The sequence below is a fragment of the Chironomus tepperi genome, unplaced genomic scaffold (genome assembly GCF_022539635.2).
Source record: "Chironomus tepperi strain 1889 unplaced genomic scaffold, CSIRO-AGI_Ctep_v1 contig_479, whole genome shotgun sequence".
Lineage (NCBI taxonomy): Eukaryota > Metazoa > Arthropoda > Insecta > Diptera > Chironomidae > Chironomus > Chironomus tepperi.
Genome location: NW_027226601.1, coordinates 1,067,260 through 1,081,938, shown reverse-complemented (window position 1 = coordinate 1,081,938; position 14,679 = coordinate 1,067,260). Strand labels below are relative to the sequence as shown.

General features: G+C 36.2%; 1 protein-coding gene, 1 non-coding gene and 1 pseudogene across 2 annotated transcripts; 2 read left to right on the top strand and 1 right to left on the bottom strand.

Moving 5' to 3' along the window:
• Positions 1 to 75: 75 nt before the first annotated feature.
• LOC139099594 (CD109 antigen-like) lies at positions 76 to 8,274 on the bottom strand. Its single transcript, XM_070652103.1, has 10 exons — positions 8,200 to 8,274; positions 7,924 to 8,116; positions 6,460 to 7,851; positions 6,085 to 6,370; positions 5,969 to 6,013; positions 5,738 to 5,870; positions 1,833 to 2,462; positions 548 to 1,781; positions 324 to 477; positions 76 to 263 (listed from the first exon to the last, which is right to left on the bottom strand). The coding sequence occupies exons 1-10, from the start codon at positions 8,265 to 8,267 to the stop codon at positions 175 to 177; spliced, it is 4,224 nt and encodes a 1,407-aa protein (XP_070508204.1). The 5' UTR covers positions 8,268 to 8,274; the 3' UTR covers positions 76 to 174.
• Positions 8,275 to 8,655: 381 nt separating this feature from the next.
• Positions 8,656 to 8,774, top strand: LOC139099694 (5S ribosomal RNA). Its single transcript, XR_011545340.1, has one exon. It is a non-coding gene; the product is annotated as a 5S ribosomal RNA (ribosomal RNA).
• A 5,356-nt stretch (positions 8,775 to 14,130) lies between these two features.
• Positions 14,131 to 14,256, top strand: LOC139099709 (5S ribosomal RNA; annotated as a pseudogene).
• Positions 14,257 to 14,679: the final 423 nt, after the last annotated feature.

Here is a 14,679-nt window from a genome sequence, read left to right as displayed (position 1 = left end):
GCCACTTTTTTGCATCGGTTAAAAATGGAACATGTACATAAAATGGAACATATTGGAAATGAAACACAGCAGAAGTCATCAATAATTTTTTAGTTCATTAAGAGCTTTTATTTATTTTTGACACATCAGTTTTATCGGAGGTTAGACAGGGATTTTGAATGAAATAATCAAATGTTACTTGCAGGTATCAGGACATTCTTTAGGACCACAAATATCACATAGAATAACTTTTGCTGGCGTGTAGAAAACTTCAGAGCGCAAATCTAGAAAAATCATCCTCATTTTGAGTATATTGAAGAAATTTGGAATTTTAAGGAACCTACCATTGGCATAATAGTCATAAACAACAATTGAAGCTGGCTTTTGATCAGCAACATCAAATACTTTCGTAACATTTACATTCATGCATTGAATTTGTGATTGAAGATAGTCAAAATAGACATTTGCTAAAGTATTTCCATTCTTGGCCTCAACTCTCTATGGATATAAATTAAAGGATGTCTTCTATTTAGATATGACACAAAACAGAATCATCAATAAATCATACCTTAACATTACTTGAAGAACCAACAACAGAATTTAAACTGTCAGAATCAAAAGCATAGCCACTTGGTGTTGAAATTTCCATGATTGCCATGTTTGATTGATTCATGTTCTTAAGTCCAACACAAGTTTCTAAAGTGAAGAAGTAATCAGCATTAGCTGTAACCTTTGCATTCAAAATGAAATTATTTGTCTTCTTGGGTTCATTTATATTGTAATGATAAGAAATTTGGACAATAGTAAATCCAGTTCCAGTTGCTGTGATATCAATGCTTCGCATGGTTGATGGAAGTTCAATCTTTTGGAGAACTAAAGCATTTTTCAGATCAACATTCAATGACTTGACATTATTTTGGTATTTCAAGTCGATTTTGATGCTTAATGTTTTTGAGGATATCCTGGATGCAATTTTAGATAGTGCCAAAAGACCTACGACTGTATCTTGTGTCGATTCAAATCCTCCAAATGAATTTCTTTGTGAGACCAACCATTTAGCTATAAGTAATGCATCCGTATCCTTATTAGCTTGTAAGTAAGCCAATAGAGCATATGCTGATGTTTCAATGCTTAAGGATGCAAGATACAACTCATTTGACTTTTTGTCCCAATGCCTAGTTCCATCTGTATTATTTGCTTGTTGATCCAATTTTCTCAACAGCATATCTGCCGTGGATGTTTTGCCAGCAAGATATAAAGTATAAGCAACGATGGACATTGTATAGACGTCATCTATTTCACTGACATGCTTGACGATGTTATCTACAGCTTTGTCAATTGTTTTCTTATATGTTGTAGCAAGCTGGCCATTTTCTAAGAAAGTCAGTAAGACATAAGAAGTAAGTCCAATTCCATTTGATGCTCCACCTTGCATTGCTTTATGAATAATAGATCCAGTTTCCGGAAAACTTCCATCATCAGCTTGAACATTTTGTAAGAAAGCAAGTGACTGAGAAATCACATTTTGGTCTACAGTTATGTATTTTGAAGCCTGATTAAAAGATCTAGCAACAAATGCTGTAAGCCATGTTGATCCTGATTTGTCGCTATTTCCAAAAGCACTAAAGGATCCATCATCGCGTTTGTATGTAAGCTCCCTCTGATAACCTGATTCCATAAAACCTTTGAGTTTTGTTTCTAAATCTGTAGTAAGTCTATTTGCACTTGTGAGATAGTCAAGGACTATAATATCAGGTACGAAGAACAACATGTTTTGTTCTCCACATCCGTAAGGCATTTGACTGTAAGATTTTAAAGTTAGAGTCAATAAATAACTTCCCTTAATTACTTACATCAAATTGTCGAGATTATCAAGAGTTGGTCCTAAAATGTCACCGATAAGTGAAGCCTCAATCCTTAATGAATCAGGAACAATGTCTTTAGGAACGACAATATCTACTTTTCTGTTAAATTTATTCTGAGATCTCAAGTCGACCAGAATAGCTGTATTGATATATCTTGTGATTCCTTCAGGCAGAACAAGCAGTTTTTGTTCAATTCTGTCACCGGCATTTGATGTTAAAGCTTCCATTTTGAGAGTGATGTATCCAACTTTTAATGCTCGGATGATGAACTTTACAGATGTTCCACTGTTAGCTTTGGATGTGATTTTCTTGGCTAACATCTTCTGATTTTGTGTTTTTTCCACGAATTCGAATTCCTGATTCTCATTGAACATTGTTACTGTGGCTGAAGCATCAGCATTCATGTAATTGAATATAACAGCTTGAATTGAAATGATTTCGCCTCTCTTAATGGAATATGGAAGGTTTAAGTAGATAAAGAATGGCATGAAGACTGTTAATTTGGTTGATTCTTGAGTCAATCCAAATCCATTTTGGAAGTTCATCGAGAATCCTGTGATTACCCATGAAGTTATTGTGTCTGGAACTTTTCTTGTTATGTTCTTAAATCCTTTGACGCTGCATTAAAAAAGCATTAAAAGCATTAAAAGGTTTATAGCATAAGAAGGAAGTAAAACATGGGCTCTCAAAGGTGGTGAATGCGGAACACATGGAGCCTAGTGCTCCACTTAGCCTAACACCACTAAGTACCAACCCCACCTTCCCGCGGTGAGAGACCGTTAATCCAAGCCACATAGTGGGGCGGAGACGAACGGGGCTCTGGTCAACCAGGATGCGTTGGCTTAGCAAGCCGCCATCCTTAAACCAAAGCTACGAGACCTAAAAGAAGGAAAACCGGACTGGATTTATCAACGACGACCAAGGCTAAACGAAAAAGGATTAACGACTGTAAACTCAGCAGCTGGAACGTGAGAACGCTAACAGGACCGGGAGCGTTGTCATCACTAGTGCTGGAATTAAGACACTACAAGTGTAACATAACAGCCATCCAGGAGACCAAATGGAATGGCCAGGAAGTGTTTGAGTGCCAAAGATTCACAGTCTTCTCCAGCGGCGGAAACAGAGGCAGATTTGGAATGGGATTCATTGTGGACCCGAAGTGGTCAAAGAGCGTCATCGACTGGAAGCCTGTAAGTGACAGAATTTGTGTGTTACGTGTTAAGGGCAAGTTCTTTAACTACAGTGTGATTAACGTACATGCACCTCACAATGAACGACCAGAAGACGAGAAAGACGCTTTCTACAGGCAGATGGAAAAAGTTTACGACAATTGTCCGCGAAATGACATCAAGATTATAATTGGCGATCTTAATGCGCAGGTTGGAAGGGAAGAAATCTTCAAACCTACAATTGGGAACTTCAGTCTGCACGCTGAATCGAATGAGAATGGAATGAAGCTAATCAACTTCGCTGCCTCGCTTAACATGGTGATTAGCTCAACATACTTCAGGCACAAGAACATCCACAAAGCGACATGGAATGCACCAGGAGGCAGAACGAGCAGTCAGATTGACCACGTAGTTATCGATAGGAGGCACGCATCGAATATAATGGACGTCCGAAGCTATAGATGTTTAGAGTCAGACATCGAGCATCATTATTCTGACCACCTGCTGCTGGGAGCTAGGATCAGAGCACGGATCAGTAACATCAATAAGGAGAAAGGCGTAAAGTGCAAGCGTTATGATGTAGCTAAGCTCAGTAGCAGGGAATGCAGAGAGTCGTTTAACAAGGACGTGAGAGAACGGCTTGACGAGCATGAGCATGAGGAGATTACATGGCAACAATGCTGTACGGCCATGCAGGCTAGTGCAGAGAAATGTCTGGGACACAAACAGTTCGTCAAGAATGCGTGGTTTGATAAAGAGTGTGAGGAGGCAGTCCAACGAGTCATTGATGCGAGGAAAGGAAGAATCACTAGAGCAAAGACAGATGAGATTAGGAGGCTCCAGAGAGAGAAGAAGAGTTTACTGCAAAGGAAGAAGAGATCGTATGACTTAAAACTGATCTCGGATGTACAAGAAGCACACAGCATGAACGAATCTAGGAAGTTCTACAAGGCCATTAACAACACTAAGAAATCTTTCCATGCAAGAGTATCAGTATGCAAAAGACTAGATGGCAGTCTGGTGTGTGACAGAAATGGAGTATTAGAACGCTGGAAAGAACATTTCAGTGAACTTCTGAATGCTGGAGTTGATGGCAGTATGAGACAAGTTAGACGACCATACGAAACAGAGGATGGTAAGGCTTTCGATCCCCCTTCATTAGATGAGGTAGCAGCAGCCATCAGCGGTCTTAAGAATAACAAGGCTCCCGGCATGGACGGTTTACCAGCTGAACTTTTTAAAACGGGATGTGAGGAGTTAATTTCTGTACTCCACCAGCTGATTAGGCGTGTATGGGCAGAAGAGCGGCTACCAAATGAATGGATGATTGGAATAATCTGCCCAATCCATAAAAAGGGATGCAAAATAACTTGCAGCAACTACCGCGGAATTGCCCTTCTTCCATCGGCATACAAGGTGCTCTCGAAGATTCTATCCCAACGATTGGAGCCTTTTGCGGAATCTTTCCTTAGTCAATATCAGGCAGGATTTAGAAGACAACGCTCCACAGCTGATCAGATATTCAGTATTAGACAAATAGTGCAGAAAAGCTATGAGATGAATGTGGAAACTCTTCACCTATTCATAGACTTTCGTTCAGCGTATGACACCATCGACAGAGAGGGACTTTGGAACATAATGGCGGAATTCAACTTCCCTCATAAGCTGATAAGGCTTATTAAGGCAACGCTGTCGAAAGTCATGTGTGGAGTCAAAGTACAAGGACATACATCTGGACTTTTTGAGTGTAAAACTGGCTTGAGGCAAGGTGATGAGCTCTCTACGAAGTTATTCAATATTGCACTAGAAGGAGTGTTTAGAAGAGCAAAGCTGGAGTTAAGTGGCACAATCTTCACCAAGTCAATTCAGCTACTCGGTTTTGCAGACGATATTGATATAATAGGAAGGAACATCAGGTCGATTACGGACGCATACTCCAAGATGGAAAGAGAAGCAAACAAGATCGGATTGCAGGTGAATGAGGACAAGACAAAGTTACTCATGGTTTCTGCATCAGAGAGGACAAAGAGTCATGTCGGCACGCACCTTGTGATTGGTAATAAAAGTTTTGAGGTGGTCAATGAATTTGTATACCTCGGCTCTATCATAAGCAACAATCACGACATTTCCATCGAGGTGAGACGGAGGATATTGGCAGCGCAACGTGCATACTTCTCGTTAAGAAGCCTACTAACATCGAAGAGAATCTCCAGAATCGCTAAATTGACCATTTATAAGACGCTTATCCGCCCTGTAGCGCTGTATGGTGCTGAGTCATGGAACATGACCACAGCTGACGAAAATGCAATAGGCGTTTTTGAGAGAAAGGTGCTTAGATCAATATTTGGACCAAAAAGAGTGGGTGACCTTTTCCGGAGCAGGAGCAATGAAGAATTGTATCGGCTTTTCCATGAAGCTGATATTGTGAGACGCATTAAAGTGAATAGACTTAGGTGGGCTGGACACGTTATCAGAAGGCCTGTTGATGCTCCATTGGTAAAGGTATTTAAATCCAACTTTTTAGATGGCAAGAGATCGCGTGGCAGACCAAAGAACTCATGGAAGGAAGCTGTCGATAGAGATAGTGTCACACTTGGAATTGGAAATTGGCAAGCGGTAGCCAGCGATAGAGCCAGCTTCAGGAACCGACTGAGGGAGGCCATGGATCACACTTGATCTGTACGGCCAGCGAAGTAAGTAAGTAAGTAAAACATGGGCACATACTTATCTACACAATCAAATAGCCAAGTTTCCGGGAAATTTTTTCTTTTAACAATCTGAATATTACTACTAACACTTGGCTCATATTCCGGATAAGGTGAAGTTTCTTTTGATTCATGAGGTGTTACAAAAAGTCCTAAAATTATAGTATATTTCAAATTGAGTTTTTAACTGCAGCCACTTAAATTAAAGTTATTTTAATGTGTGTACTGATTACATATTATGTATATTTACCTCCACTTGAAAGATTAATTAAACCTGGTTTCATGTATTTAAGTTCTAAGAAATTAAGAAAAGTCAGGGCTTTAAAAGCTGATATTTTGTTAGTAATAATACAATTGTAAACTCACCTAATTGTGGATTAGCATTTGTCATAATAAAAATATCCGAATTTGCAAAGTCTGTATAGTAACTATTATTTACAAACTCATTCCAATCGTCATTATACTGATCCAAATTTGTAAATCCATATAATTCATTCTTAACCATTTCTTGGTCAATATCATTTCCAGATTTAAGCAGTAAGACACTCTGATCAACACCAAGTAATCCAACATATGATAATGGCTTAGACTTGACAGAAATATTCATTAGGCTGCTTGGTCTTGTTTCCGATTTTGATAGACTAATATCTAACTAGATAAAGGAACGCATTAAATTATTATTCTTAAATAATAATCAATTGTACATGTCAGTTGGATTTGTAGTCAAAGTCGGATACTTACAAAGTTAGGCAAAAAATTATCAAAGTTCAAAACTTTTTTGTCCGAAACAATATCTCCATCCGGTGTGACGTAAAATGCAATAATTTTAGCCGATGGAGCCATGTTGAATGTTGGCTGGAAGTCAAATTTGAAGCATTTTGTATTCGATCCTTTGACTTGCCCTTTAGCAACAATCTTGTTCCTGGCAAAAATGAGGTAGTTAACTTCATTAATGTTGACATTTGAAACAATTTTTAATGATGAAGCTCTATCCATTGGAAGCTTTTCTGGAACTTTGATTTCAATATATTGTTTATTCCGTGAAGGCTTAACTCCAGCATAAGAATACCTGAATGCTCGTTTATAAGTTGCATTAAAATGAAATGATGTGATATTTGGTGTAACTATTAAAGGAAGTTCTGCAATGCCATTATTCAAGAATATTTGGTATGTCACTACTTTAGTTGGAGCTGGACGCCACATAACATATATAGGAATATCTGTTTTTTGCAGTTCTTCCAGTGTAAAGTTTAAAAATGCTGTCTGATATGGATATTCATAAGTGTAAGTGACTTTAAATGATACAGGTTCCTTATCATCAGTTATTGGAGCTTCATATCGATCCTTAACGAATGCTTTAACAGTAAATGGGAAATAAGCTTTTATATTGTAATCGGAATTGACAAGTTGAAGGGTGTAGAGATTATCGTAGACATTAACACTTGCTGTTGCATGTTTTTGAATTCCTGTTAGTGCTTCCGTAAATGTTACTTTCAGAAGAATAAATTGTATGCCGGAATTTATTAAACGCAAATCATTTCTAATATTGATGGATGAAGTTTTTGTACCATTGTCTAAGGACTTTTTGTATAGGACAAGTCTCTGTTTGTAATGTATTAACTCTGCGGATACAACTGCACTTCCTTCAACGTCCTTTCCATAAGTATACTTAGCGGTGTATGAAAATATGATATCATCTTCCTGATAAACCTTACTCTTGGTGACTAGAGTAACTTCGAATTTCGGCAACACATATTCAGCAACCTCAAACGTTTTTGTACTTTCTTTACCATCAACTTTTACATGAATCACCCAATTGCCAAGTACTGGCTCATCAGACAATTGCAATGAGTGCCTGTAAACTCCTCGTCGGAAAAATATATTTTCATACTGCTTAATTCGATTGTTACTGCCGTCGGTGATAAAAATATCAACACTTGTTGTTGGGAATGGCTTTGTGTCTGCATTTAAAACAAGAACTCGGAATTGCACCTTTTCACCAGGCTTGTAAATTGCCTTATCAGTTTGAATATAGACAGAACATTTCTTTGTATTCAAATGAAGTTTTGCGGTCTGTTCAAATGTCCGATTTTTGACTTTTATGAAGTAGTTTCCCAAGACTTGGTCTTTTAGCTGTGGAAAATGGAATAGGATTATAATAGATTCAATAATTAAGAGTGGACAATTACACATGCTCAGACTTACATCAAAATCCACTTTTTCTAGTGAATTGTTCTTCAGAATTACATTCTTGGCATTTTGATAAATTATTTTATTTCCAGATTTGCCATAAATTTTTATTTGAAGAGCTTCTGGCTGAGTGTATCCAGTTGATGCTACTGCTACTGAATATTTGCTTTGAAACGGGATTGTGTTGGAGCCAGTGACTATGAATGAGCTAAATTAAGGTTTTGAAGAGATTAAATGTTAATTCCATCCAATTTAAGCAGGAAGTGCTGGTTCTGCTACATTTAAACTTACTTCTTACAATCACTAAGCTTTACAGCCAAACAGCAAAAAACAATCAATCTTGAAATTTCTTTCCACATTACTAAACGATTCTCAAAATTAGACTGAATTTCTATGGCTTTTGGTGCTGAATTTATACCTTTCCTTACGAAAATTCCCTGATAAGCTTAATATATTAAGTTGGTGTCAGGTGGACACTTAACAAATTTATATATATTTAATATGCACAAGCTTTAAACATCCGTAAATATTGTTGATTTAATTAATTGCATTTACAATATTCTGGATTTGTGCTTTTGAAGCCACGACTATCAGTTTTGTATAATTGAATGTCAGACTTAATATGTGATGATAAAACTACCTTAAATTGTCTATTTTATTGCAGATTTAATTTCGATAAATTAATTCTTTTGTACAGCACATGAATAAGAAACGGTTTAAGAAGTGGAACTAGCCAGAACAATCTTCGTCAACGACCATATCACGTTGAAAACACCGGTTCTCGTCCGATCACCGAAGTTAAGCAACGTCGAGCGTAGTTAGTACTTAGATGGGTGACCGCTTGGGAACGCTACGTGCTGTTGACTTTTTGCCACTTTTTTACATCGCTTTGAAATGGAACATGTACATAAAATGGAACATATTGGAAATGAAACACAGCAGAAGTCATCAATAATTTTTAAGAGAGTTCATTAAGAGCTTTTATTTATTTTTGAAACATCAGTTTTATTTGGACTGGGATAAGTAAGCATCATTATTTGCAGGCATCAGGGCATTCCTTAGGACCACAAATGTCACATAGAATAACTTTTGCTGGCGTGTAGAAAACTTCAGATCGCAAATCTAGAAAAATCATCCTCATTTTGAGTATATTGAAGAAATTTGGAATTTTAAGGAACTTACCATTGGCATAATAGTCATAAACAACAATTGAAGCTGGCTTCTGATCAGCAACATCAAATACTTTCGAAACATTTACATTCATGCATTGAATTTGTGATTGAAGATAGTCAAAATAGACATTTGCTAAAGTATTTCCATTCTTGGCCTCAACTCGCTGTGGATAGAAATTAAAGGATGTCTTCTATTTAGATATGACACAAAACAGAATCAAGAATAAATCGTACCTTAACATTGCTTGAAGAAGCAACAACAGAATTCAAACTGTCGGAATCAAAGGCATAGCCACTTGGAGTTGAAATTTCCATGACTGCCATGTTCGATTGATTCATGTTCTTAAGTCCAACACAAGTTTCTAAAGTGAAGAAGTAATCAGCATTAGCTGAAACCTTTGCATTCAAAATGAAATTATTTGTCTTCTTGGGTTCATTTATATTGTAATGATAAGAAATTTGGACAATAGTAAATCCAGTTCCAGTTGCTGTGATATCAATGCTTCGAATGGTTGATGGAAGTTCAATCTTTTGAAGAACTAAAGCATTTTTCAGATCAACATTTAATGACTTGACATTATTTTGGTATTTCAAGTCAATTTTAATGCTTAATGTTTTTGAGGATATCCTGGACGCAATTTTAGATAGTGCCAATAGTCCAACGACTGTATCTTGTGTTGATTCAAATCCTCCAAATGAATTTCTTTGTGAGACCAACCATTTAGCTATAAGCAATGCATCCGTATCTTTGTTAGCCTGTAAGTAAGCCAATAGAGCATATGCTGATGTTTCAATGCTCAAAGATGTAAGGTACAAGTCATTTGACTTTTTGTCCCAATGCCTAGTTCCATCTGTATTATTTGCTTGCTGATCCAACTTTTTCAACAACATATCTGCCGTGGATGTTTTTCCAGCTAGGTATAAAGTATAAGCAACGATGGACATTGTATAGACGTCATCTATTTCACTGACATGCTTAACAATGTTGTCCACAGCTTTGTCAATTGTTTTCTTATAAGTTGCAGCAAGCTGGCCATTCTCTAAGAAAGTCAGTAAGACATAAGAAGTAAGTCCAGTTCCACTAGATGATCCACCTTGCATTGCTTTGTGGAAAACTACTCCATTTTCCGGAAAACTTCCATCATCAGCTTGAACATTTTGTAAGAAAGCAAGTGACTGAGAAATCACATTTTGGTCTACAGTTATGTATTTTGAAGCTTGATTGAAGGATCTAGCAACAAATGCTGTAAGCCATGTTGATCCAGATTTGTCACTATTTCCAAAAGCACTGAATGATCCATCATCGCGTTTGTATGTAAGTTCCCGCTGATAGCCTGATTCCATAAAACCTTTGAGTTTTGCTTCTAAATCTGAAGTTAGTCTATTTGCACTTGTGAGATAGTCAAGGACTATAATATCAGGTACAAAGAACAACATGTTTTGTTCTCCACATCCGTAAGGCATTTGACTGTAAAATTTAAAAATTAGAATCAATAAATAACTTTGCCTTAATTACTTACATCAACTTGTCGAGATTATCAAGAGTTGGTCCTAAAATGTCACCAATAAGTGAAGCCTCAATCCTTAATGAATCAGGAACAATGTCTTTAGGAACAGCAATATCGACTTTTTTGTTAAATTTGTTCTGAGATCTCAAGTCGACGAGAACAGCTGTATTGATATATCTTGTGATTCCTTCAGGCAACACAAGCAGTTTTTGTTCAATTCTGTCACCGGCATTTGATGTTAAAGCTTCCATTTTGAGAGTGATGTATCCAACTTTTAATGCTCGGATGATGAACTTCACAGATGTTCCACTGTTAGATTTGGATGTGATTTTCTTAGCTAACATCTTCTGATTTTGTGTCTTTTCAACAAATTCGAATTCCTGATTTTCATTGAACATTGTTATTGTGGCTGAAGCATCAGCATTCATGTAATTGAATATGACAGCTTGAATTGAAATGATTTCGCCTCTCTTAATGGAATATGGAAGGTTTAAGTAGATAAAGAAAGGCATAAACACTGTCAATTTCGTTGGTTCTTTAGTCAATCCTAATCCATTTTGGAAGTTCATCGAGAATCCTGTGATGACCCATGAAGTTATTGTGTCTGGAACTTTTCTTGTTATGTTCTTAAATCCTTTGACGCTGAATTGAAAAAAGGGAATAAATCTCGTTAGTGAGTCACCAATTTGGAATGCAAATCTTAAAGTATTGTTTAACTAGTGATAACTTACTTATCTACACAATCAAATAGCCAAGTTTCCGGAAAATTCTTTCTTGTTACAATCGCATTTCCACCGTTCTCATTTCCACCGATTGGCACGATTCCTGGAATTTTCGGAGTGACTGGTGGTGGCCCTAGACTTGTTGTAGGAGGTACTAAATTTATGACATTATTCAAATTTATTTTTAAACAGTCTTGTATATTAATATTAGAATGAAGTTACCTGCGTCAACAGGAGAACCTGGATACCAACTAATTGTTTCTCCTAAGAAATTAATATTAATCAATGTTTTAAATCATGGTTTTTACAACTGTAAACTTACCATATTCTGAATTAGCATTTGTCAGAATGAAAATATCTAAAACTGCAAAGTCTATGTAGTAATTATAAATTACGGGCTCATACCAATCTTCGTTAAATTGATCCAAATTTGTAAATCCATATAATTCATTTTTAACCATTTCCTGATCAATATCATTTCCAGATTTAAGCAGTAAGACACTCTGATCAACACCAAGTAAACCAACATATGATAATGGCTTAGACTTGACCGAAATATTGATTAGGCTGCTTGGTCTTGCTTCCGAATTTGATAAATCAATATTTACCTAGATAATGGAACAGAACACAATTAATTGCTATTCTCAAATAATTACCTATTCTACAAGTCGGTTGGACTTGTAGACAATATTGCAAAGTCTATGTATGTAGATACTTACAAAATTTGGCATTAAATTATCAAAGTTCAAAACTTTGCTGGCTGAAACAATTTCCCCATCCGAAGTGACGTAAAAAGCTATAATTTTAGCCGAAGGAGTCATGCTGTACGTTGGTTGGAAGTTGAACTTTATGCTTTTTTTGTTCGATCCTTTGACTTGACCTTTAGCAACTATCTTGTTCCTAGCAAAAATGAGGTAGTTGATCAGATTAATGTTGACATTTGAAATAATTTCAATTGAAGTAGATCTATCCATTGGAAGCGTTTCTGGAACTTTGATTTCGATATATTGTTTGTTTGTTGTTGGCATGACTGGAGCATAAGAATATCCATATGATCCTTTATAATTTGCATTGACACTGATTGATGTGACATTTGATGAAGCTGTTATTGAAAGTTCTGTCATGCCATTTCTCAGGAATGCCTTGTAAGTCACTACTTCCATGGGAGGTGGACGCCATGTAATCCACCATTCTGTTGGAAAAGTTGGAAACGTTGTTTCTTCATCGTCTGGCGATGCGCTTGTTGTTGGGAAAGTTGTTGACTCAGTAGGATATTCGTAAATATAAGTGACTTCAAAAAATACAGGTGTCCTATCATCAGTTATTGGAGCTTCATAAATGTCTTTAACAAATGCTTTCACTGTAAATGGTAAGTTAGCTTTGACATTGCTGACGGAATTAATTAGTTCAAGATTGTATAAATGTCCATAGACATCAACTGTTGCTGTTGCATTTCTTTGAATTCCTGTTAGAGCTTCCGTAAATGTTACCGTCAGAAGAACTTGTTGTATCCAAAAAACATTTTGTAAATTCAGATCATTTTGAATATTGATGGATGTAGTTTTTGTGGAATTGTCTAAGGACTTTTCTACTCTTCTTATAGGAGCTCCCCACCAGTAGTCTATTGTTTCTGCAGACACTACAGCACTTCCTTCAACATCCTTACCATAAGTATACTTAACGTTGTATGAAACTATAATGTCATCTTCCTTATAAACCTTACTCTTGGTGACAACAGTAACTTCGAATTTCGGCAACACATATTCAGCAACTTCAAATACTTTTATAGTTTCTGGATCTTTACCATCCACTTTCACATGAATCACCCAATTGCCAAGCACTGGCTCATCAGATAATTGCAATGACTGCCTGTAAACTCCTCGTCTAAAAAATATATTTTCATACTGCTTAATTCGGTTGTTACTGCCGTCAGTGATAAAAATATCAACATTTGTTGTTGGGTACGGCTTTGTGTCTGCATTTAAAACAAGAACTCGGAATTGCACCCTTTCACCAGGCTTGTAAATTGCCTTATCAGTTTGAATATAGACAGAAAATTTCTTTGTATTCAAATGAAGTCTTGTGGCTTGTTCGAATGTCTGATTTTTGACTTTTATGAAGTAGTTTCCCAAGACTTGGTCTTTCAGCTGTGAAAATGCAATAAGATAATTTGGATTTAGGGGTTACAAGCTCAGACTTACATCAAAATCCACTTTTTCTAGTGCATTATTCTTCAAAGTTACGCTTTTGATATTTTCATAAACTATCTTGTCTCCAGACTTGCCATAAAGTTTTATTTGAAGAGTTTCAGGCTTAGTGTATCCAGTTGACGCTACTGCTACTGAATATTTGCCTTGAAACGGGATTGTGTTGGAGCCAGTGACTATAAATGAGCTAAATTAAGGTTTTGAAGAGAATAAAATGTCAATACATCCAATTTGAGTAGGAAGTGCTGATTCTGCTACATTTAAACTTACTTCTTACAATCACTAAGCTTTACAGCCAAACAGCAGAGAACAATCAATCTTGAAATTCCTTTCCACATTACTTTACGGTTCTCAAAATTAGACTGAATTTCAACAACTTTTGGTGCTGAATTTATACCTTTCTTTTTGGAGATAAGACTTAATATATTAATTTGGTGACTGGTGGACACTTAATAAATTTAAAAATATTTAATATGCACAAACTTTAATTAATTGCATTTACATTATTCTGGATTTGTGCTTTTTTAGTCATGACTATCAGTGTTGTATAATGGAATGAATGTCTATTTTATCACAGTACAAAATTATTTCAGAAGTAGCCACAACAATCTTTGTCAACGACCATATTACGTTGAAAACACCGGTTCTTCCAGTTCTTCCGATCACCGAAGTTAAGCAACGTCGAGCGTAGTTTGTACTTAGATGGGTAACCGCTTGGGAACGCTACGTACTGCTGATTTTGCCACTTTTTTGCAACCTTTTTTGAAAAAAAATTGTCAATTTTACTGCTGGAATTTGAAGATTAAGTTAATTATTTTATACAGAACATGAATGAAAAATTGTTTAAGAATTGAAATTTATATTTATTAAAAGCTCTTCATACATATGTACATCTCATCTTGCTTAATACTAAAGATTAGATTGTAAGAAATTGTAAAATACTTCAGACCTTGAACCTGAAAAATAAATTTGAGATCGTCCATTTTTGAGTGCCATATTTATTAATTAACTTACTTTTTGTATAGTAATCATACACAACAATTGATGCCGGTTTCTGATTTTCGATATCAAAAGCTTTCGTTAAATTTAAATTAAAACATTGCATTTCTGGTTTCAAGTAGTCGAAGTAAATATTCGCATGAGTGCTGGCATGTTTCGCTTC